At 32.5% G+C, this 23,801-nt stretch overlaps 3 protein-coding genes across 3 annotated transcripts in view; 2 read left to right on the top strand and 1 right to left on the bottom strand.

The window, feature by feature from the left end:
• Positions 1-11,007: 11,007 nt before the first annotated feature.
• HELRODRAFT_166458 (hypothetical protein) lies at positions 11,008-18,289 on the top strand (the record flags this gene model as incomplete). Its single annotated transcript, XM_009033376.1, has 5 exons — positions 11,008-11,078; positions 11,182-11,429; positions 11,526-13,873; positions 14,962-15,231; positions 15,554-18,289. 5 exons carry the CDS (start codon positions 11,008-11,010, stop codon positions 18,287-18,289), a joined length of 5,673 nt encoding a protein of 1,890 aa, XP_009031624.1.
• Positions 18,290-19,688: 1,399 nt separating this feature from the next.
• HELRODRAFT_134516 (hypothetical protein) lies at positions 19,689-21,142 on the bottom strand (the record flags this gene model as incomplete). The annotated part of the gene is made up of 2 exons (XM_009033375.1): positions 19,689-19,913; positions 20,897-21,142. Coding segments are annotated over 2 exons (471 nt in total), but the record flags the coding sequence as incomplete, so codon positions are not given.
• A 1,792-nt stretch (positions 21,143-22,934) lies between these two features.
• The window catches only part of HELRODRAFT_189970 (hypothetical protein), a gene marked incomplete at its 3' end in the record, with an annotated part of 5,114 nt that continues 4,247 nt past the window's right edge, over positions 22,935-23,801 (top strand). The window contains exons 1-2 of the mRNA XM_009033374.1: positions 22,935-23,497; positions 23,613-23,675. Coding sequence (XP_009031622.1) covers positions 23,050-23,497; positions 23,613-23,675 — 511 coding nt within the window. The 5' untranslated portion in view covers positions 22,935-23,049. The remainder of the gene's footprint in view (positions 23,498-23,612; positions 23,676-23,801) is intronic.

The raw sequence follows: 23,801 nt of genomic DNA, 5'->3' as shown, positions 1-23,801 counted from the left end.
CTTTTGATATGGTAATATGAGAAATTTTGTGAAAGTAAATAATGTCTCATAATGATTATAATGCATCATGTGTATGTGTAGTGTAGTACATGTAATGTGATGTAATGATCGTAAAGAATGCAATTTTTGTCAAAATTGTTGTAACTTTTGTAAAAAAAATTGTAAAACTTTTGTAAAATTTCTTGTAACTTTTGTAAAAAATTGTCGTAACTTTTGACATAATAGTAAAGTGATCACCTTCCTTGCTGACCATAATTTGAATGGCCTCCTTGATATCGTTGTACATTTTTATCTTTGGGTCGTTGTTGTCTTTTAAAGAAGAAATTAAATTATAAGAAAAATGTTTTATTTATAGTTTTTAGTAATAAATGAATTAAATGTCTATATGTTTGATTTATAAAAAAAAAACACAAAAACAAAATCATACCAGTATTTTTGTTCAGAAGTTATTTATTTTATAACAACTAGTCTAAAACAAAGTTAAATGGAAATTTATAATTATAAAATACTTTTTTTAATCTTCTTTGGTTTTCTAGTTAATGTCAATTCGCTGACATCTTCACCACAAACATCTTTCTTGCGTTTCCTACTGTTACCTTTGGAGAAATGAAATGTAAATTAAGGTAAATGCAAATCAATATAATTAAGTTGTTAAAAATTGGAAAGAAAGAAAAAGAGAGAGAGAGAGAGAGAGAGACTGACTAGAGAGAGATTCAACTCTATAGATTTTTAATTATACATTATTCTTTTTTTTCAATTTCATTTTTTCTCAAACATGACACCTCAACCAAAACCAGTTGAAATTGAAGATTAAAATTTCAATTTGAATAAATTTCAATCATAAAATCTATTAATGAATTCTATTTCACTAACTTGTAGATGCCATTTCTGAGATCTGAGATCCGGACAAACGCAGAAATTTCCTAATTAAATAACGCAAAACTATTAAACGCAAACACGTGGGTATGTAAACATAAACAATACGAGGTCTGACTAAAGGGTAAAAAAGCAACCATTAAAAGTGAATCATTTGAAAAAATTTCTTACTTGTGTGTATGTGTATGTGAGATAGAGAGAGAAAGAGGAATAGAAAGAGAGAAAACAAGAAAGAGAAAGAAATCAAAAGTTAGAAAAAAATTAGACACGTTAAAACTACCTAGGGATTTCTTCAAAACATGGAGTCTCATGATCAAGAACTAACTCATCTTTAATGATGCATAAATTGTGACTCTGGGAATTGAAAATAATGTTAAGTACTAATTATTTCTCAAAAAGTTGTGGGATTATCACGTTTTACAGGGTATAATATGCTAACATGCATCTATAATGTAGGTATGTACGTAAGGACAGTGACATACACTTACATACACAGATATATATTCATACAAGCGCCGCATATATGCATTTATCTTTTATCAAAATTATTCCTAATTTCACCTTTTAACTATATTAATTAGTAACACACGCACAACTACAAAAGAACCATGATTATTAATCACACCTATTAAAAAAACCTGCCTTTCGAAAATGAAACAAAGTAAAAACTTGAATGGTTATTCCTAGAACATCTTCTTCTATTACTACGGCAGCTGATGCAACTATTACTGCTGCTTCAAATAGCAACACCATGGCAAGCGACTGAGGCAACCACTGCTGCCACTTTTTCGGTTCCTTCCACAGTACGACTACTTTGTTAAAACTGATGATGCTACTGCTACTACTTCTGCTGCTACTTCTGTAGCTACTTCTGCAGCTTCTACAAAGACTACTACCATTAATTTTTTATTCTTTCTCATTAAGCCATTAAGCTATTCAACTAATTAAAAATACAAAAGCTTTAATTGTCATGTAATCATCATCTGAACAGTAATGAAAACCGTAGTCGTCATAAATGGTAATTGTAGTAATAATACTAAGACAGCGTAATAACTTCTTCAACTACTTTTGACGGGACATTTTACAAATTGTATCATTATATGTATATTACTTCATATAATGTATATAAAAACATACATATATATATATCCGTATAATAACGATTAATATATACATAAAAACACATCATATACACATGCATATGATTTATTTGTATCAGTATCTATTACTCAGTACACATATATATATATGATATACGAACATATATATATATATATATATATATATATATATATATATATGCAACTGCTTATATATAGCCTCTATTTAATCGTTCTTTGCTTTCTTTGTTCTGGGCGCGATAATTAAATATAAATGCTGAAGGGGTCTCGGAATTATTTCACTAATTTTACACTAATTCTCACTTATTTTTTGGACCGTTGGGTGATTCAGTTGTTAGGCGGATCGTTGGGGACTAAGTTAATGAGTTTGTAGTTTTGTTTTTTTATTTTTTTTTTGTTAAATTTAATTTCTAATTGAATTTTTAATAAATTTTTAATAATTTCTATTTAATTTTTAATTAATTTCATTTATTTATTCAGTTCTTTATTAAATTATTTTGTTTCAGACTCAAATAAAAATTATTGTCACATTTTGTTTATTTATATTTATGTATAATATATTCTATTAATTTTCTATTTTTTTAATGTGGTTTAAATAACTAATAAAATAAAAAGATATTGATTGAACATTATTATTATTATTATATTATTATTTATTCATCTTTATAATCATTTAGGTATTCACTCATATTTTTGACTGAGTCATTTATTAATATTAGTAGTATATATAAATTATATATATATATAAATTATATATATATATAAATTATATGTATATATATATATATATGACAAGTCTTAGAATATATTATATATATATAATATATATATATAAACAAACAGTAAAGCTTTCTATTATTTAAGCTTCTGATGAATGCCTTTTTATTTAAATCTAACAATTCGTTTATAAAAAAATTTCGTTGCTAATATTTTTATATTATATATACCCTTGCTTGCGTGTGTGTGTGTGTGTATATATATATATACACATGTGCGTTTTGTGTGTGTCTTTTGTGTTGTGTGTGTGTGTATTCTTTTATTTTATGTTATATGATTCAACCATCATTTCATCATATTCTTATCAATGTTAGCTTTTCTCATTCATTCATTCTTCATTCATTGTGTTCAGTCTCTCTGAGTTTACTTTTGTGCATTTTTATGTATACATTGGTTTATTCATTAGTTTATTCATTCTTTTATTTATTTAGTTATTCATTCATTCGTTCGTTCATTCGTTTTAATATTAGTGAATCATGTATTAGTTCATATACCCATTCAATAATGCTTCTGATTTTGCTATGTTACTCAACTTTGTATATTTACGCATTCATTCACTCATTCATTCACTCATTTTTTTATACATTCATTCCTTTATTAATTTGATTATTCAATCATTCATTTTTTTATTCATGCTTTGTTCAATCAACTGCTGCTTAGCTATTTTTTAGTTTAACTTCAATACTAAGAAGTTCACTATGTTATGTCATGTTTCTCCATCCTTCCATCCATCCATTAATTCGGTTATTCATTCATTCATCAACTCATTTATTTGTTTATTCATCCATTTAACTCATTCAGTCATTCATCCATCCATCCATCTATCTTATCTAGTTTTAATTGCTTCTAAAACTCAAGTACTAACTGTAATAAATATAAATAAAAATATGAAAAACAATAATAAGAATGACAAAATAATAATAGCAACAACAATAATAATAATAATTATTATTATTATAATAATAATTATTATTATTATTATAATAATAATAATAATTATTATTATTATAATAATAACAACATTTTCAATTACCCTCTAGAGATTCTTATTGTTAGTATTGCTTATCTAATTAGTATTAACAGTAGTATGTATTGAACAGTTTCTTGTTGTAATACCAATGCTCTAAATGCATTTTACCTTTTGAAACGTTATTAACATTTTATAACTGCTACTACTACTACTACTACCACTACTACTACCCTACTAGTACTACTTTTACTACTAGCATAACTTGTAGTAGTGATTGTGGTAATAGTAGTAGTAGTAGTGTTTGTGAGAATATAAGGATTTTTTTTACCAGCATATAAAAATCTTTGCATTGTGTAGATAAGTGATTTATTTTATTGATCAAATCTCAAGCCATGCCTAGTTTTATTTTTACATATATAGAATACATCTTACTCTCTATTGTATTGTGTAGTGCTGTATTGTTTTGTATCATTTTTTGTATTGTTCTGTATCATTATGGTTGAAGTTTATTGTATTGTATTACATTGTATTGTAATGGTCTACTACTACTACTACTACTACTACTACTACTACTACGTCACACAACGCACTCTTTATGAATGCCTAATTAGTTCTCCTGAATATTTAATGTAAATAAAATTCAGGTGAGTTTTATTTTGCTATGCTACTTAACCAAACTTGAGTCACCCACGTTTTGACATTTGTGTTTGTGTGCGCGTGTGAGCGTGCATGTGTGTTTGTTTGTGTGTGCTTGGTTGTTTACTTGTTTGTTTGTTTGTCTACTTGTTTGTTTGCTTGTTTGGTTGTTTGGTTATATTTTGTGTGTTTGATTCGTTCATTTAAAGGTATTTTTATAAATCCGTGTGCTTGCATACCTGTATTATCAGCAAACAATAAACGTAATATAATTGCGTAAAGTTGTATAATTTGAGAGGGAGAGAGAGAGAGAGAGAGAAAGAAAGAAAGAGAGAGCTGAAATCTTTGCTTAGCACAATATCATGGCATTAATAGAAGTTATTACAGAGTTTAATCCAAACCAATCAATCAGTCGATCATTCATTCATCCACTTGTCTGGTTTGATGTTAGTCACTTATTCATTGTTTGATTTTTTAACGTTTGATTGTGTGCGTGTGTAATGTGTGTATGGAGGATAATGTTGATGGTGTTGTTTGATGCTCTGATTCATCATTTTTGTATTGGAAGGATGGAAGTGTTGCAGTGTTTAACTTTTTAACTTTACTCTCTCTCTTTCTCTTTCTCTCTATTTCTTTGTGTGTCGCATTTCAGACAAATTAAAATTCTCTCTCTCTTCCCTCTCTCTCTTTTCAGTTCTCTCGCTTTCTGCATTGTAATGCAAATAAATTGGGAAGAAGTAGAGAGGAAACAACAGTTGGCATGTTATATGCTAATTGCCTGCGAGGTGTTGGGTGTTTTTTCAAGGGTTCTTCTTTTAATTATTGTTTATAGTTTTATTATTATTGTTGTTTGCTTACTTGTTTGTTTGTTCGTTCATTCGTTCGTTCGTTCGTTCGTTCGTTTGATTATTGTTGCACATGAAACAAAACCACACAACATTTATGTAAATGTTTATAATCTTAAAAGCGTTCATCAACTTTTTTTTATAGTACTACTGATCATTTGAGGTATGTGTGTATGTGTATATTATGTATGTATGTGTGAATTTGTGCTGTCGTGTGCGTGTGTGAGAGAGAAAGAAAGAGAGAGAGAGAGGGAGGGAGAGAGAGAGTTGAAAAAACATAACTGGCGCAAAAAAAGGTGTAGTTTCATTTTTTAAATGGGAACAATGTGGAAATAGATGTGCTACATAGCGTATATAAGGACTGTGATGGGTGAACGAACATATGTTGGCCTAGATTGCATGAAAGATAATTGGATGAATGAGTGAGTGAGTGAGTGAGTAAAGGAATTTATGTGTGAATGAGTGAGTGAGTGAGTGAGTGAGTGAGTGAAGGAATGAACAAAGGCGTTAATGAGTTAATGGTGGCTGATTTATTAAATTAATATGTTTAAAAGCAATTAAACTGAATGTAGGAATGGGTGGAAAGAAACGGAAATATGATTGATTGAACAAATGAATAAATAAAGGAATAAAAGAGAGATTGAATGAATGAATGAATAAAAGAGAGAAAGAACGAATTATAAATTATAACATTTGAAGAGAAACACCTTGATAGAATGTGATGATTATTAGACTGATTGATAGCTTTGCTGATGTTGTTTATGATTATGTTTATGATTACGATAATGATGATGGTGATGGTAATGATGACAAAGAGCATAACGGTGATGGTAATGATGGCAAAGAGCTTAACGGTGATGGTAATGATGACAAAGAGCATGATGATGACGATGATGATGATCACAGATCATTCAGAATATTTTTTCAGCCTTGAGAGAAAAGTAGTATTCTATTTTTTACACACACGTAAACATAGGCTGGTTTATCTTTAAATTACTGCCGATAACTACAACTACCAATGCTGCTACTACTACTATTACTACTAATATATACTTTTTCTGCTGCTACGACTGCTGCTGCTGCTACTACTACTACTACTACCTCTATTACAACTTCTTTTACTACCAGTATTATTATGGTTGTGATGATGGTCATGGTGATGATTATGATGATGATGATGGTGGTGATGATAATGATGATGATGATGGTGAGGATAATAATGATGGTTATGATGGTGAGGACGATTATGATGATGATGATGATGATGATAGCAGAAGAATGTGTGTGGGCTGTGGTGGGATTGTTGAGAGGGCACACCCAAGTGACAGAGAGCGGTATAATTAGGCAATGTAAAATTACGTAAGTTAGGAAGGGAAAGAAATTTTTGTTCTCCGCTATAAATAAGCAACCACTATGGCAATTATATTAATTATCAAATAAGTTAAAGATGGTGACGTCCGTGATGAGCATGAGGTTGTTTTTTAAGATAGTGGTTGTGTTCTTGTGTGTGTGTGTGTGTGTTCTTGTGTGCGTGTGTGTGCGTGCGTGTGTGTGTGTGATAATCGATTGATTGGTTGTTTCTTGTTTCAGTGAGTGAGTGAGTGATTGATGGATGAATTGGTGGATTGATCGAACGATCTGATGAAACGAATGAACTAAAAAAAATGAATGAATGACTTTGTTCTATCTTTGATACCATTATATCAGGTAAACCGATAACTTAAGATATCTAAGCAACCAATCATATTGTAACAATGAAGTACGTATATACTCATACATACCTGGATACATACGTACATACATACATACATACATACATACATACATGTTTGAAGTGTGTTGCTATTGATTATTATCTATACTATTGTTGTATCTCGTGATATTAAGCTGTAAACAATTTCAATACCTGTATGTTTGTTTTTTTTTGTTTATGTATATTAAAGTAGTGTATAAACATACATATACATACATACGTACATACATACAAACATACATACAAACAAACAAACATACATACGTACGTACGTACAACATACATTGCCATTATATGCGTTGAATTTTTGTATATATGCGTCGTAAATTTATCTTTTTCAAGTGGCTAATGTGTGTGTGTGTGTGCGTGTGTGCGCGTGTGTGTACGTGTGTGTGTGTATATCGTTGAACTAACATGTATGCACTTGATCAATTTATTGGTAGTTGTACTATGGCAGTGTTGTTGTTGTTCCTGTGATGAGAGTTACGAACTAGCAGAGCAATAATCAATGAAAATGGATTGAAAGAATGAGTGAGTGAGTGAGTGAGTGAGTGAGTGAGTGAGTACAAGTAAGAATTAATGAGTGAATAAATGAGTGATAATGAGTTATAAATTAGTGAGTGGAAGATTGGATGGGCGAATGAATAAAAGAATGAGTTGTATTATGTTAATTTGTTGTGAGGATGGCTATACGAATGAGTATTTATTTCATCGTCTAGAAGATTCAATGATCGCGAGTCATCATCGTCATCACCACAGCCGTTAAATTTTATGTGTTTAATTCTTGAAACTTTTCTTTCCATATCACATTGTAGATACATCAGGTTTATTTTAATGCGTTGCAATGATGATGATGAAGATGATGATGAAGAAGATGATGAAGAAGAAGATGATGGTAATGATGACTTTAACGATGCTGTAGTGGTTGCTACAACAACTACTACTGCTACTACTGGTAGTAGTGGTAGAGGGTAGCAGCGATAGTAGTAGCGATTGAAGTAGTAGTAATAATAGTGATAATGCTGGTAGTAGTAGTAGTAGTAGTAGTAGTAGTAGTAGTAGTAGTAGTAGTAGTAGTAGTAGTAGTAGTAGTAGTAACGTTGTAATTATCTCAATATTTATTTGGAGTCTTATAAATCACAACCACAATTATAAAATTGCTCTCAATTAATAATGATAATAACTATTATTAAGAATAATTGAATTACTCAAAGTAATTAAAAACTAATTGTTTAAAAATAAATTAATAATAATATTAAATAATAATAGTGGTCATAAATAAATAAATAATAATAGTAATATAATTACAAAGCATGCTTAAATGGATGTAGTTCGGAGAAAATTAATTTCAAAATTATAAACTAACACAATACATTGGGGGCTATAATATAAATTCGTAGATGAAACTTCGGTATGTGTGTGTGTGTGTGTGCGTGTGTGTGTACTCAGTGTATGTACATGCTGGTACATTTTAATTTAATGTATGCACTTTAGTGGTATTTATATGTACTGATGTAAGTGTGTGCTTTTGTACACACACACACACACACACTTATGTATATATATATATAGAGAGAGAGAGAGAAAGAAAGAAAGAAAGGGAGAGATCATCCTAAGTTAGTTACATGTGTTTGGACTTGTTTGATGGCTGTGATGTAATGTGTTATATAAAATGTGTTATATATATGTGCGTGTTTATGTGTGTGTTTGTGTTATGTAGTTTGGTGTGAATTTGTGCTATATTTTACAGCTCAGTAACGTTTGTAATTGAAAAATTCAATTAGCTTGATGCTAATGCTGATGATTAGTAGTAATAATAATAATATATATTAAAATAATAATAATAGAAATGATAATAATAGTCATAATAATGTTTTTCTGTCATGTGCACTCTGCTTGTGTCCATTTCGTGTCCACTCCATTGTCCATTGAGTCTAGCCTCGAACATTAACATAATTAATTATAAATAAATGCAGCTCATTAGCATAAATTATTATTATGATAGACTGTTTATTTTTTCGGTCTTTATTGGTATGCTAATAACGGTTTGATGTAATTAGGAAATCAGTTGATTGATTTTATGAGTTTCCTTTAGAATATTTTCTAAGTGCAGTATGTAAATGAGTATGTCTTTGTGTATGTGTGTGTGTGTGTGTGTGTGTCGTTGTATGTATGTGCGTATGTGTATGTGTATTCGGCACCATTACAATAGCAAAAACACATGTGCAATAACAACAGCAAGAAGAACATATTAAAAATGCGAGGAGGTCACAAAGAGTACATTGCATTGCATTCTCAGTCTCACACACATTCACACACCCGTAAGAAATGTACAGCTAGTCTGCATACACAGTGTGTGTGTGTGTGTGTATGTATGTATGTGAGTATGTTTGTGTGCATGTATGTTTGTATGTAGATATACATTTTAGTGCCATTGAATCATCAATAAATGTCTTTTCATGTGTCACCCTATTCCTGCATTGTTGCTAATGTATATACACGTATATATACACAAACATTTATATATGTGTTTGTTTATGTGTGTGTGTGTGTGTGTTGTTTGTTTATATATACAGTCACGTCTTTTATATACTTACTCGCATATATACATGCGTTCATGCATGTATACATAATATAAACATGCACATGTACTATATAGACACATACATACATACATACATACATACATACATACATACATACATACATACATACATACATACATACATACATACATACATACATACATACATACATACATACATACATACATACATACATACATACATACATACATACATACATACATACATACATACATACATACATACATACATACATACATACATACATACATACATACATACATACATACATACATACATACATACATACATACATACATACATACATACATACATACATACATACATACATACATACATACATACATACATACATACATACATACATACATACATACATACATACATACATACATACATACATACATACATACATACATACATACATACATACATACATACATACATACATACATACATACATACATACATACATACATACATACATACATACATACATACATACATACATACATACATACATACATACATACATACATACATACATGCGTAAATACACACATACATACACATAAATGACGTATTCTGTATTTTTTATGTTTATGTGCGTATGCATTTATCCTTATCAAATTTTTTTAACCACTTAAAATTAAGCTTTAAATATTGTTGTATCAGATTTTTTTACTTCAAAAATTTAATTTAATTTATTTTTATTTCTTTTCTTCTTCCTTTCTCTTTTATTATTTAAATTATTTTTATTATTATTGGTGTTATTATTAATTTAAATTTAACGAATTAAAACTTTCCCTTACAGGTTTTTATCTATAGAGTGAAACGCAGTATTCAGAAATTTCTTCGAATATTTTAAAATAATTAAATAATTTAATGATAATAATAGTAATAATAAACTATAATAATAATAGTAATAATAATAATAATCAGACCAAAGAATGGTTTTGACTTTCAAAATTTGAGATCTCCATTGTTAACTGAAACTTACAAACAAACATTTGAGATATTTTACTCATTCAGTCAGAGGGGATTGATTGATTGGCTGATTGATAAACTGACTGACTGGTTGATTGATCGATTGGTTGATTGAGGGATGGGTAATAAGAATTCCACCCCCAAGTCCCAGACGAACGGGCACATCTCTTCCTCTTGCTCCTCCATTCCGGCCGACAAAAAGTCAAGAAAGTACAAATCGTTCACTTCATCGACTAAAAAATTCGACACATCCTATCCACTGGCCAACACCAACGGAAATTCCGACTCTAAAAATGCTACCAAAAACTCTGAAAACATCAAAAATGTTAAGAATAGCAATGGTAATTCCCAGTCGGCGTATTACTCTGATACTATTTTTAGATCGCCTATAAATAAACCCGACAACCCGTGTGAAAAACAGCTTAGCAAGGTCATAATGCCCGAACAGGAACTGGATTTGAAGATATACAAGAGAAGCAGGGATGGGCTGGATACCATTGATAACAGGTTAGAAATCGGTAATTAGTATTTTTGCTGTTGTCTTTTGTCGGCGTTTTTGAGAGCTGCGTAATTAAAAACCTAAAAAAAATGTTCAAAATTTTGAGTGCAGATCACACAGATCTCGAAGTCTCCCGCGTTGTAAAAGTGCGGCCCTGCGTAAGTCGACAGACACGCTGCTGTCATCATCGAACCGCAACGGCCCCCGACAACAGAGGTACTCAAGTTTCGCAGCCAACAACAACTACAGTCACAACTACGGCAACAACAACAACAATAATGTTTCGTACAATTCACGATGGTCTTCCATTGTTGGAAGTGAGTGCCCGGATGACGTCAGCAGGCCTGCTGGTCTTCAAGGTTGCTTTCATTTTGTTTCATTAGGTTTTTTATTTATTTTTTTTAAATAATAAATGTCATTGTTATGATTATTTTGTTTCATTTCAAACCTGACAGGAGTCTTGTTCCCTGCAGAGCATGTAATCCTGCTGAACAAGAACACTTTCGAACAGAGCTACGTCGACTGCCTGATCAATCAGTACTACAAATCTCTTCCACAGATGGTCCAACTATCGGCCATCATCATCGGCTACAGACGCATCTTCACAAAGGCTGAGGGCGTCAGTGACGAGCCAGTTGTGAACGTATCATACGAGCCAATCAATCTCTGGCAGTACTTCAATTGCACCCAAGATAACTGGGTTCCTGAAGATTTGGCGGCCCCTCAAGCATCCGAGTGGTTCATATCTGCCGTGCCTGTTAATCTGCTGACCGGGTTAGTCCATCTGAGAAGAGAGGGGGGTAACGAATCGAATTTGAGTGAGCAAATGAATTTGTGCCTCGAGATAGTTAAATGCGTTTCGTTCGAAGCAACGAAAGAGATTTCGAGAATGTATGAATATCAAATCAGCGTCGTTCCAGATCAGGGCTCCGTCCGGCAACTTGGCAAGCACGCAGCCGAAAGATCGGTCGAATATTTAAGATCCGGTAATCGATTCGTCGAGCGTGACTCGCTCATCGAAGGCGTCGCCTACCTACCGCCTGATGCTCTGAATGAAGAGTTGGGCGGATTCGTGTCGGCGATCTTCGGAACAGAAAGAGAACTGCAGTGGGATATTCGAAGGGTTTTTTGCTGTTGCGGATTGAGAGTGTATAATTACGTCGATTCAGTGACATCTGGAGTAGCGGAAAATAATTTTTTCTCCCCGGTTAACTTCCTAACAAGCAGGGATTGCATGCCTCTGGTTTATGGCTACCGTAACGTTCTCCAGAAACGGAACATCGAAACCGGAACCGACGTAACATCTCTAACGGATGTCAATCGATTCCCGGACCGACTGGATGAGAATCCGGATGACTTCCACAGGGATTACATACCGCTGAGTGAGATGGCGAGGATGAAGACGGCGATGACGTCAGCGGCTGCATCCAACAACGACAACAACATGTCTGATATTCTTAGGAGGAATAAGAACTTGAATGTCAACAATTATAAGTTTTATAACAATGCCACTCAAAACCATCATACAACGTCGCAACATGCCTATAATAATAATAATATTAATAATTATAACAACAATAATAATAACAATGTTATAAATAATAATAATTACAAAATCGTCGGTCGAAACAGCAAGCCTTCTACATCAACACTGATTCCTGGAAGCGTGAATGGCTTCAGACATTCGATGAGCAACAGTAATTCGAATAGAAGTTCAGTTTTAACCAATCCTAATTACAGTTCTCTGGCCAGGAGCACGGATTTAGGCAGCGGTCAAGAAGATAGAACGTCTATGGGGTCACCGCAGTTTAATAGGGACGTGCCTTCCTACAAATCGGAGAGGTCGTCGGCAATAGGGGGTGGTCATCTGTCTAAATATGTTAACGGTCACCCTAGTAGAATCTCAGTCAACAATGGCAATGAAACTAACAGAAATATCCATCAAAACACGGTGAAACGCGGAATCATTAAAAACCACAACCATCCAGTTAATCACAATCAGTCTCACAACATCGCTCGCCCCATTGAAACCAGTTTTGAATATGAAGGGAATGTCGACTGGCCGGTCACCAATCAGAATGCCGTCGTCTTCAACAGATGTCAGTCAAGTGTGGACAGTTACGGCAGAGTTAATAATGATGTAAATGGGTCAGCTATTGGTCAGCCAATCCAGAATGGGGTCACGCATAATTTAAATGGCGCTAGAGCTAAACTGCCGCCTAAACCCCCGATCAGAACGATTTCAAGTCCGCATTATAATTCTAACTTGAATGGCCAGCAACAACAAAGTCTGTCGGCATCTAACGTGCAACAACAACATCAACAACAGCTGCTGCAACAACAATTGAAACAACAACTACACCAGCGTAATTCTATGCTGGTGCAACGGCAAGACTTTCAACAGCAACAACAATTCTATCAAAAACAACAACCGCAGCAGCAACAACGACAATGTTCCTCTTCTTACCAAGCGCTTCCTGGTTTGCCTGCAGAACTTGCAGCTATTCAGCAACAATCAATCATGCAACAACTTACATCAGCAACCGAACAACACAAGCAGCAACCTCTGCAACAAAATGTATATAATAATAATAACAACAACATTAACAACGACATCAATAAAAACAACCACAACAACAATGTCGATAAAAACGCCACCAACAACGATAAGGACTATGATTTCTTAGATTTTTCATCATTCTTGAAATTAGTAGAACAGCAAAACGCCAACCTCCAATCATTTGAGCAGAAAATTCTGCAAAATAACCAACAGCAACTCATCAAGCACGGTCCTATATCCAATGTATGAAACCATAATCAAACGACCAATAATATTAATAATAATCAATAATAATTATTATTATAATTATTTTTTTATTTATTCGTTAAATTACTCAACAATTGCCATTAAATCACTGAAGCCTTATTTGAATGTATATGTATTTGAATGATGTTTACATTTATGACAGACCTTATCTTTATTCTTTTTTTTAATTTTGAAAATTTCAGTTTTTTAAATACGAAAAAATGACGATATATATATATATATGTTTATGTTTGTCTATGAATGATGTATATATATTTATATATTCGAGGAAAGGCCTTTTAATTAATTTTAATTAATAGAATTTTTTGATGTTTGCTAATGCTCGCATGTTTCTAATGAATTACGTACATGTATGTGTATATATATATATATTATGAGTTTTATTTGTATATATATATATATATGTGTGTGTGTTTGTATGTAAGTTTGTATGTATGTATGTGTATGTTTGTATGTAAAGGTTTTTGTTAAACATGACAATCTTATGCATAGTAAAGTAAAGACATCTTAAGAATGTATTTAATTAAGATTTTTACAATTTTTTACATTTTCCGAGCCAGAAATTTTTTTTATATTATTTTGTCTACTTTAATACAAAAATTGATTGTTGTTTGTACTAAATGGTGTCTATTTTATTTGTTTTAAACCAGAAAATGTCAAATAAAATTGGTTAAACCGAGTTAGTGGGGAATGGTCTTGTACATTTTTAATTTATCTGTGGATATTAATTAAATAATTAAAGCTTTGAGTTGGTGTTAAAATCAAATTTTAAAGTTTGGCCTTGGATTATATTAAGCATTTTCAAATTTTACAATAAAATTCTAGTCTTGGTTTTCAGTGGTTAATTGAATTTAAACGAATCGAGTTTGTGATATTGAACTTTTCTCGTTGACAATTTTTTTTAATTCAAGTTTCTCACAAATTTTTCATGAAAGTTCGAAATTTAAAATAGAAATTAAACAATGATTGAATTAATAGATGATTATGAACGTTTAATCATTCAATCCGACCGCGATACTAACTTTAGAGTCTTAAATTTCAATAAATCATTCTACCTACGGAAGTTGTCAAACAGAAATGGCGTCGATGGCAACGATCTCCTTAGTGACCCGACCTTCGAGAATGAGTTAGAGTTCGACGTGATAATTAGGAGCAAGCTGGCCGTCATTCCGTTGCATTGCATAGTTAATGGGACCGTTTTGTCACTAGTTTACGAGTCACTAATTAAGAGAAAGTCCAATTTTGAGAAAGTTGTTGGAGGTCTGATCATTCTGGAAGTGTATGCCCTCAATCTGAATTTTCAACCATGGAAGAAAGAATTCTACGAAATATCGGTTTGGTTTCATTGATTTAATTAAATTATTTCATTTTAAAATTATTTCTAGTTTTCATTTTTAAAGTTTATAAAAAAAATATGGTTTTCAACACTATCATTATGATTATATATTATAATAATAATTTAAAAGCTATTTGTAAAGCTTATTTACTCATTATTAATTAAAATAGTAAGTTCTTCAGTTTAATATCTGTATTTGTCATATTTCTTACTCACTAGAACTAGAGACTAAATTCTCAATAACATAATTATTTAAAAAATTTAAATGAATATATTTTTCTTATTGAAATTTTAAAAATTTAATTTTTCATTTTTCAAAGAAATATTCAAGCATCTATCAGCAATACTTCAGCAGAGGCGCATTCAAAAATACCAAAAAATTATTCGAAATACTCGGCTATGAAGAAAATAAAAAACTTGGAAAATACACCCTGAAGAAAAAGCAAAGTAGAAATGAATTAATCTCTTTTGCAGTGTCTTTGCGGATATTAATGATCGAATGTACGATTTTAAGTTCTGTGGTTCAATTTTTGAGTGATGATAAGGGCTTAACGATGAAAGATCTGTGCTTGGTTAGACATAAAATTATAGGGGATGAAAATAACATTGTTCAGTATTTTGATGATCAAAGTATAAATAATAATATGAATAATGACAATTATACTTATGATACCAACGATATCCGTGAAGATATTAATGATGATACAAGTTTGTGTGTGGAAATTTCTGACAAATTTGATAGATCAGAAAAAGATTTAGAAAGTTTTAGGCAGAAAAATGATGATGATGATAATAACAACAACAACAATAATAATAATACTAATGATAGTGATGGTAATGATCCTATTAAATTAGATCTAAAGAATGTAATAAATACAGATAAAACTATTTTTGTTGATATGAATGATGACGGATCATTCAATCAACAACATAATAGCAGTGATAAAGACGATGCCGATGATGTTACTACCACTACTGCTACTACAACTACTACTAATACTACTACTACTACTTATGTTAATGAAAATTGCATTAATGATGATGTTAATGCTAGTATTTATGTTCCTACTACAACAATTAATAGTAATGATGATGATGATACTACTACTACTAGTAGTAAACATGATAATACTACTACTACTACTAATAATAATAATAATAATAATTATAATGATGATGATGATGAAAACGATGATGATGATGATGATCACGATAATTACAGTGTCGTTGATGAAAGAAGAGATATTGAGAGCGTAATCAGCGCTTATCCACATCAACAACGACATCAGCAGCAACAGCAACATCAGCAGCAACAACAACAGCTGCAACAACAACAGCAGCTGCAACAACAACAACAACAATTGTTACAACAACAACAGCTGCAGCAACAACATCATGCTGCCGAGTTTCACGCTCTTGATAAAAAACAGTATCCAACTACTGCTACTACTTACATTGGCAGTAATATAAGTAATGATAATGATAACAAGGGCAATGATAGTAATGATGATGGTGGTGGTGATGATAATGATAGTAGGTTGATTGACGATGTCGATAATGATTACAGCTTCATCACACTTCCATTTATATCTAATACGTTAGGAATTTATGATGTTTCAGACGGTAATGCCGTCTGTCCCCATCATCATCATCATCACCATCACCACCATGATTACCATCACGTGGTTACTTCTGCTGTGACGTCATCGCTAGCGGCAGCAGCACTGACGACGACAACAACAACAACAACATTTGAGACACGTTTAGCAACAACACCAGAACCTACACCGACAACATCGTCGTCGTCGTCATCACCAACTGCAACAAACAACAACAACATGCGTGTATACATCCCACTATCATCATCATCGTCGGCGTCATTGGTGACGTCATCATCATCATCATCATCCTCATCGGCAACAGCAACATTTCATGACCATATCTGTGTCAGGCCGAAGAGCTACATAACTGATCGGGTGACGAAGGAGGAAGCCACCTTTAATTGGGTCAAAGACCTCAAATATCACCAAGATAACAATGATAATAATAATGAATCAATTTATTATGGCTTTCCGACGTTTTCAAACATTAAAAAAGATAAAACGCCAAACAAACCGTCGACAATATGGCAGGTAAGTAACGACGACGATGACGATGACGTCACCAACGACGAGGACGATGACGACAACGACACTATAAACGATAACGACGGCGACAACAACAATTGCAATGACGTCATGAAGACGAGCGAGAGAATGAGGATGGCGGGGAGGGCAGATGAGGGGGGAGAGATGATGACGTTGAACTGGAAGAGGAGTAAGAAGGTGATGACGACTTTCTCAACTTTTAAAAATCCCTCACCAGCTGAGTGCTGCAGTGCTAGTGCAGCTGCCGATCTCAAAGATGCCCAGAGACAAAAAGCTATTCCGCAACAAATATCTCATCAACAAATACCTATACAACAGCAACAAATACCTGTGCAACAGCAACAAATACCTGTGCAACAGCAACATCAACCGATATACGTACCGCAACATCAACAGATACAACATCAACAGATACAACATCAACATCGTTTATTATTCTCGCAACGTCAACAATTGCCGTCGCAACATCAGCAAGTTTTACTGCAGCAGCAGCAACAACAACATCAACATTTTCATCATCAACAACAACAGCAACAATTGCAACAGCAACATCAGCAGCTGCAACACCATCAACATCATTTTATGTCTCAGCAGCATCAATGCCCTCATCATCATTATACACCTCTGAGGCAACAGTATTTTCCGCAACATCAACAACAACATCAACAGCAACAACAATTACAACAGCAGCAACAACTGCAACAACAACAACTACAACACTTGCTGCAAAACGCATCGCAACATCAACGACAACAACAACAACAGCAGCAGCAGCAACATAACAAGAACATTAGAATGTGTGAGAATTGTTGTTGTTATCACTCGGAGGATGACGTCAGCAATGTCGTCAACATTTTCAACGTGGAGACTTGCAAGCATCAGCAGTCTCATCACTCAACCTTCATTTGAGACATTCGAAGCAACATTTGTTTTAATTCATTCCTCCCTTGTTATTTTGATGGTTTTGACATATGTAAATTATATATACATTCATTTGTTCATTCGTTCGCTCGTCCATTCGCTCGTTCATTTGTTCACTCGTTCGTTCGTTCGTTCATTCATATATATATATATATATATATATATATATATATATATATATATATATATATATATATATATGTGTGTGTGTGTGTGTGTGTGTGTGTGTGTATATATGTGTATTTACATTTATATCTAGTCATTCCATTTGTCACAGACTTTTTTAACGAATTTTTAAGATTTTCAATAGTGATAATAATAAATTATTATTATTATTATTATTCATTATTATGGTTATTATTATTATTGTTATTAATATTATAGTTGTTATTATTGTTTTTGTTTCATTCCTTTGACGTTTCATTATTATATATATATATATATATATATATATATATATATATATATATATATATATATATATATATATATATATATATAATATACACACCCTGCATTTTAAAGTTTTTCAATCTCATAGTCTAGTTTTCATACAAAATATAATGAATGATGAATGAATGAACGAATGATTGGATGAATGAATGAACGAATGATTGGATGAATGAATGAACTAATGATTGGATGAATGAATGATTGGATGAATGAACGAATGATGGATGAAAGCTCCAGATGTTTTTTATTATTTTTAAGAAATGAGGAGACGATAATAACTGTTCCCAAGTTTCCTTTTTTGTTTCATTCAATTTTTTCTCCAATTTTTATATTTTTTGGTTTTTTGGCAACTTTTTTCACTGAAAATTTGAGAAAAATTTGATAATTTGAATAAATGTTAATAAGCTTCGTATGCATATTTTTTTACTTATTTATTATAAAACTAAAAACCAGAGAGGGAGAGATAGAGAGAGAGTGTGGGGAGGAGAAAAGAAAGAGTGAAAGAAAGAGAGAGAGAGAAAGAGAGAGAGAGAGAGAATTATAATACTACAAAGACAAACACAAAATTACTGGAATATATACGTAACAGCAATTAGAATGAACCAAACTCTCGTCAAAGGCACTTAAGATACAGGAATAAATATGAAAAAATGTTAACTATAATTATTCATTTGTTATTATTATTATTAAATTATAACAGAAATAATAATAATAATAAACCCATAACAATTACCATAAGGCATTATTAATGTATGTATATAGCAAAATTAGCTACAACGATAAATAATATTCCAGTCAAATTCACCAACGATAAAAAGAAGCAAAGGAAAATAATAGCAAAAACAATAGCAATAATAACAATAATATTAATAATGATAACAATGAAGTCGACAAAAAAAAGTTAAGAATTCATAATCTCAAAAGAGTTGACGTTAGACAGCATCAGCGTACAGCCGCTACTACGGTGCAAGCTAATCGTATGTTTCAAGTTCTCAATGTCGACTCTCAAATTAGATGCATGTTCGGTCAGAATCTGGTTTCTTTCCTTCAATTTCGACACCTTACTCTCGAGGTCTTGGATTCGCTGAACTTTCCTCTGCTGGCATTTGTGGGCTGCTACCCTGTTTTTCGCCCTTTTCCGGTCCATTCTTAGTTTTTCCTGTTCTTCCATGTCAACTGCTATTGTTCTTATGGGTCCTGTGTTTATTGTATTGTTGTGCGTGTGTGTGTGCGTGCGTGTGTGTGTTATCTATTAATTATACCCACCTATCAAACAATTAGTTTCAGATTTCAAATTTAAAAAAAAATTAATTGACAGCATGAAAATCTCAAAAAGTTGACGTCATTCGAACGAAACATTGTTTTGATCAATTAACCATTTAGTTATCTAAATTCTCTCTCTAATTAATTCAAATAAATGAAACAAAAAATTTAAAAAATATGAAGGGGGGTCGAACCTGCAAAGGCCGAGTGGCACCTGACAAGGACGTCATCAGAGTCGCACGATGAATTCGTCGTAGCAAGTGGAGAATTTTCAAAATATTCAAACGACGTCGACGCTTCGGTTTTCAAAAACGGAAGCGCGTTCATCGACTGCGCCTTACCACCGACACCACTTCTACCACATCCACTGATGCCAATGCCACCGCCACCAAAACCGCTGCTGCTACTTCGGCTGTTTGTGGAATCATTTGAGTTTGGGAAGCTTTGGAAAGTTGCCGGAGAGCCACAATTGCTGTTGTTGAATGCGAATGATATTGACGTTGTCATCGTTGTTGGTGGGTTTAGTAATGCAGGGGCGTACATTGTAGTTGTTGTGTTGTTGCTGCTGTTATTGTTGTTAAAGATTTGTGTCTGAGAATTGAATGTAGGTGGAGGTGACTGCCAAAATGAAGTAGACGGCTGTGGTTCGTGTCGCTGGGTTGCCTGTGGTTGGGTGTGCGCGGTGAGAAGATGAAACCGAGTTGGTTGTTGATGTAGTTGTAGCGGTTGTTGTTGATGATGACTGTTGATAAAATTGGAAGCAGAAGCTGTTTCCAAGTTGATGAAGGGCGGCTGGTAGCGTGGATGGCACGGTACAAAACTCTGAACGTTCGTTGCGTTGGAATAAGTGACTGGCTGGATTGGCTGGATGTTTGAAACTGAGGGCACATAATCAGTCGGCTTCGTTTCATTATAAGTTAACTTCTGATAACCCCAACCACCACCAACACCACCAGCACAAGTAGGAAGTTGTATTAAGTTATCGTTAGCGTCGGGCTCTGCCATAGGGGGTAGAAGGGGAACGCCCTGCTTTTGATATAATTCCTCGAGGGCTTGAGAAAAACCACGCACGTAGGCCTCTTGCTCTTCAGTCACATACTTTGGAAATAAAATTTGCGTTGGTGTTGACGGTTGTGATGTGTTTGTCGGGAGAGATGATGATGATGTTGTTGTTGTTGTTGTGGCCGATGATGACGTCATTGTTGTTGATGTTGCTGGTGTTGTGAAATATTTTACCTGGCTGAAGTTTTGACGAGGTTGTAAGTTGGTCAGACTCAAATTCGCCTTCAGCTTAGCGCGAAGGTTGATGCTATTAATTTGTGCTTTTGTTGTCGTTGTGGCTTCATTTTCATCCTTTCCAGAACTTTCTTCCGTCGTTTTTGTTGTCTGATGTGGCGGTTGTTTTGGCTGTTGTGGCTGCTGCTGTAGCTGCTGATGTTGCTGGAAGTTAAAAATCTTATCTTCATGATACATTGACTGCTGGCTTGGATGAACTAACATGACGAACTCATTTAAAATTAACTCTGTGTTTTTCTTAAAAAAAAATTATCTTAACAATAATTATTTCTAGAAAAAAATTCTTAGAATATTATTATCAAAAACCATAAGTCAACCAATTAATTAATTAATTAACCAATCAAATTAATTAATCAATTAAGCCAAATTCATGTAACAAAATATGATTGGATAAAGTTCTTGGTAATTGCGTAGATGAAAAATTTAGAAAAACAAGGTATCATTAAATGGCGTTGGATAGATTTGGTTTTACGTTAACAACAACAACAACACCAATAATAAAAATAATAATAATAACTACGTAGGTTATAATTATAAAAGTAACAATAATAATATATGTATCCAAGGTATGTGCAATAATCAGCAGCCAGATCAATTAAGAAAATTATTTAGAAAAGTTACTTATGTTAATTACTATTACTACAACAACTATTATTTAACTACTGTTAGCTAAGTAACAATACGTATGTATATATGTATGTATGTATGTATGTATGTATGTATGTATGTATGTATGTGTGTGTGTGTGTGTGTGTGTGTGTGTGTGTGTGTGTGTGTGTGTGTGTGTGTGTGTGTGTGTCTCTAGGGTAATAATTGCTCCGAAGTTAAAAGCAGGTAAGCCACTAAAAACGTTTGGTGAATAAGACAAAATCGCGAAAAATCGTGATGTTGTTGTATCCAAATTAAAACTAACTAACTTTTCAATACTAACAGAATGTTGTTGCTGTTGTTGATTTTATTATTATTACTATTATTTTTATATTATTATTATTTAATATTATTACTGTTATAAATATTTTTAAATATAACTCAGTTTTATAGATTTTTTACGCAATTTTATGTGAGGTAACAAATTTTGCAATATATAAATAACATTAAACATAATAATCATAAAAATCATCAAATTTAATTACAAAATATATCATAAGTTAATTATAAATAATTATAATTTAAATAATAAATAATTATATTTAAATATCTAGTACGTACTCCACGATAACTTTTTTCTCAATGAATGAGTCGTTCATTACTTCGCCGTATTATATAAGTGTATTTCCGCTGGTAACCTCATTAATTATTCATGTTGTAGTTAATTACGTCATAATTGTTAACTTTGACCAATCGCGTTTGAGTTTTATTTTCAGCCAATGGTGTTTGAGTTGTAAGCTATTTTTAGAATAAATTTGAAGGTACCCGTGACGTTTTAATCAATTAGTCATTAATTAAAATGCATATGTGTTTTTTGTGTGTAATTTTAAGAAATTTGACATTTTTTGAGTAAAATTTGCACAAAAATTATTGTTATGCGCATTTTCTGGCTTGATTATACAATATTTTCAGACCATGTACCTGATTTTAAATAAAAATTTGACTGGCCTTATTTTTTTCAAAACGGCAACGCGTTTGCAACGCTCAAAGCATAAACAATAAAGAAAAGATGAAAATTTAACTAAAAATGAAGTCAAATGTTCTTTTTTATTCATCTTGCAACGAAAAAAAAATTTCAAACATAATCAATGGCAACGAAAATTTTATTTTCTCGTAAGAAGCCTCTAAAAAACGACGAAGAAACTCTTGCGAAGTACTCCAATGACTTGGTAGAAGATGGAACAACAAAAATTTCTGGAGCTGCACCGTCCAGGCAGGCACCAAAGATCGCATATACGCTTCCACCGCTATTGCTCAAACAAAACGAACCGGCAACAATTCCCATCAAAATAACCGGGTACCCCAGTCCGGAGATCAGCTGGTACGTCGGTGATGTGCCTATCGTCAGGGAGAATTCTGACAATGGCGGAAGGTTTCGAGTGTCTACAGGAGTTGGCAGAAAGTCGCGATTGGATGAGACCTTGTCCGTCCTCGAGATTTCATTGGTCGACGAAAGTTTGGAAGGCCGGGTTAAAATTGTGGCAACCAATGAGATGGGAGTAGATGAATTTGTTGTTCCTGTCAAAACATACAAATGTCAGTCATTTATGAGATATATTTTCTATTTAAAAATTGATTAAAAAATTAGTATTGATATAATATCAATAAATAAAGAACTAATGTATTTACTACACTTCAATCAACGATGCAGTGCTCATGAAAAAGACACCGACCAGTCTGCAACGGTGCAAATCAGCTGTCAACTATAGGCCAGGTTCTATAATTAACAATTCCAACAATTTAATATTAATAATATTAAACTTTAATAATAATTAATAATGGCAACATAAACATATAATGATAAACATAAATATATATATATATATATATCATAATATTT

The sequence above is a fragment of the Helobdella robusta genome (assembly GCF_000326865.2).
Source record: "Helobdella robusta unplaced genomic scaffold HELROscaffold_9, whole genome shotgun sequence".
Taxonomy (NCBI): Eukaryota; Metazoa; Annelida; class Clitellata; order Rhynchobdellida; family Glossiphoniidae; genus Helobdella; species Helobdella robusta.
This window is presented reverse-complemented; position numbering and strand designations above follow the sequence as displayed.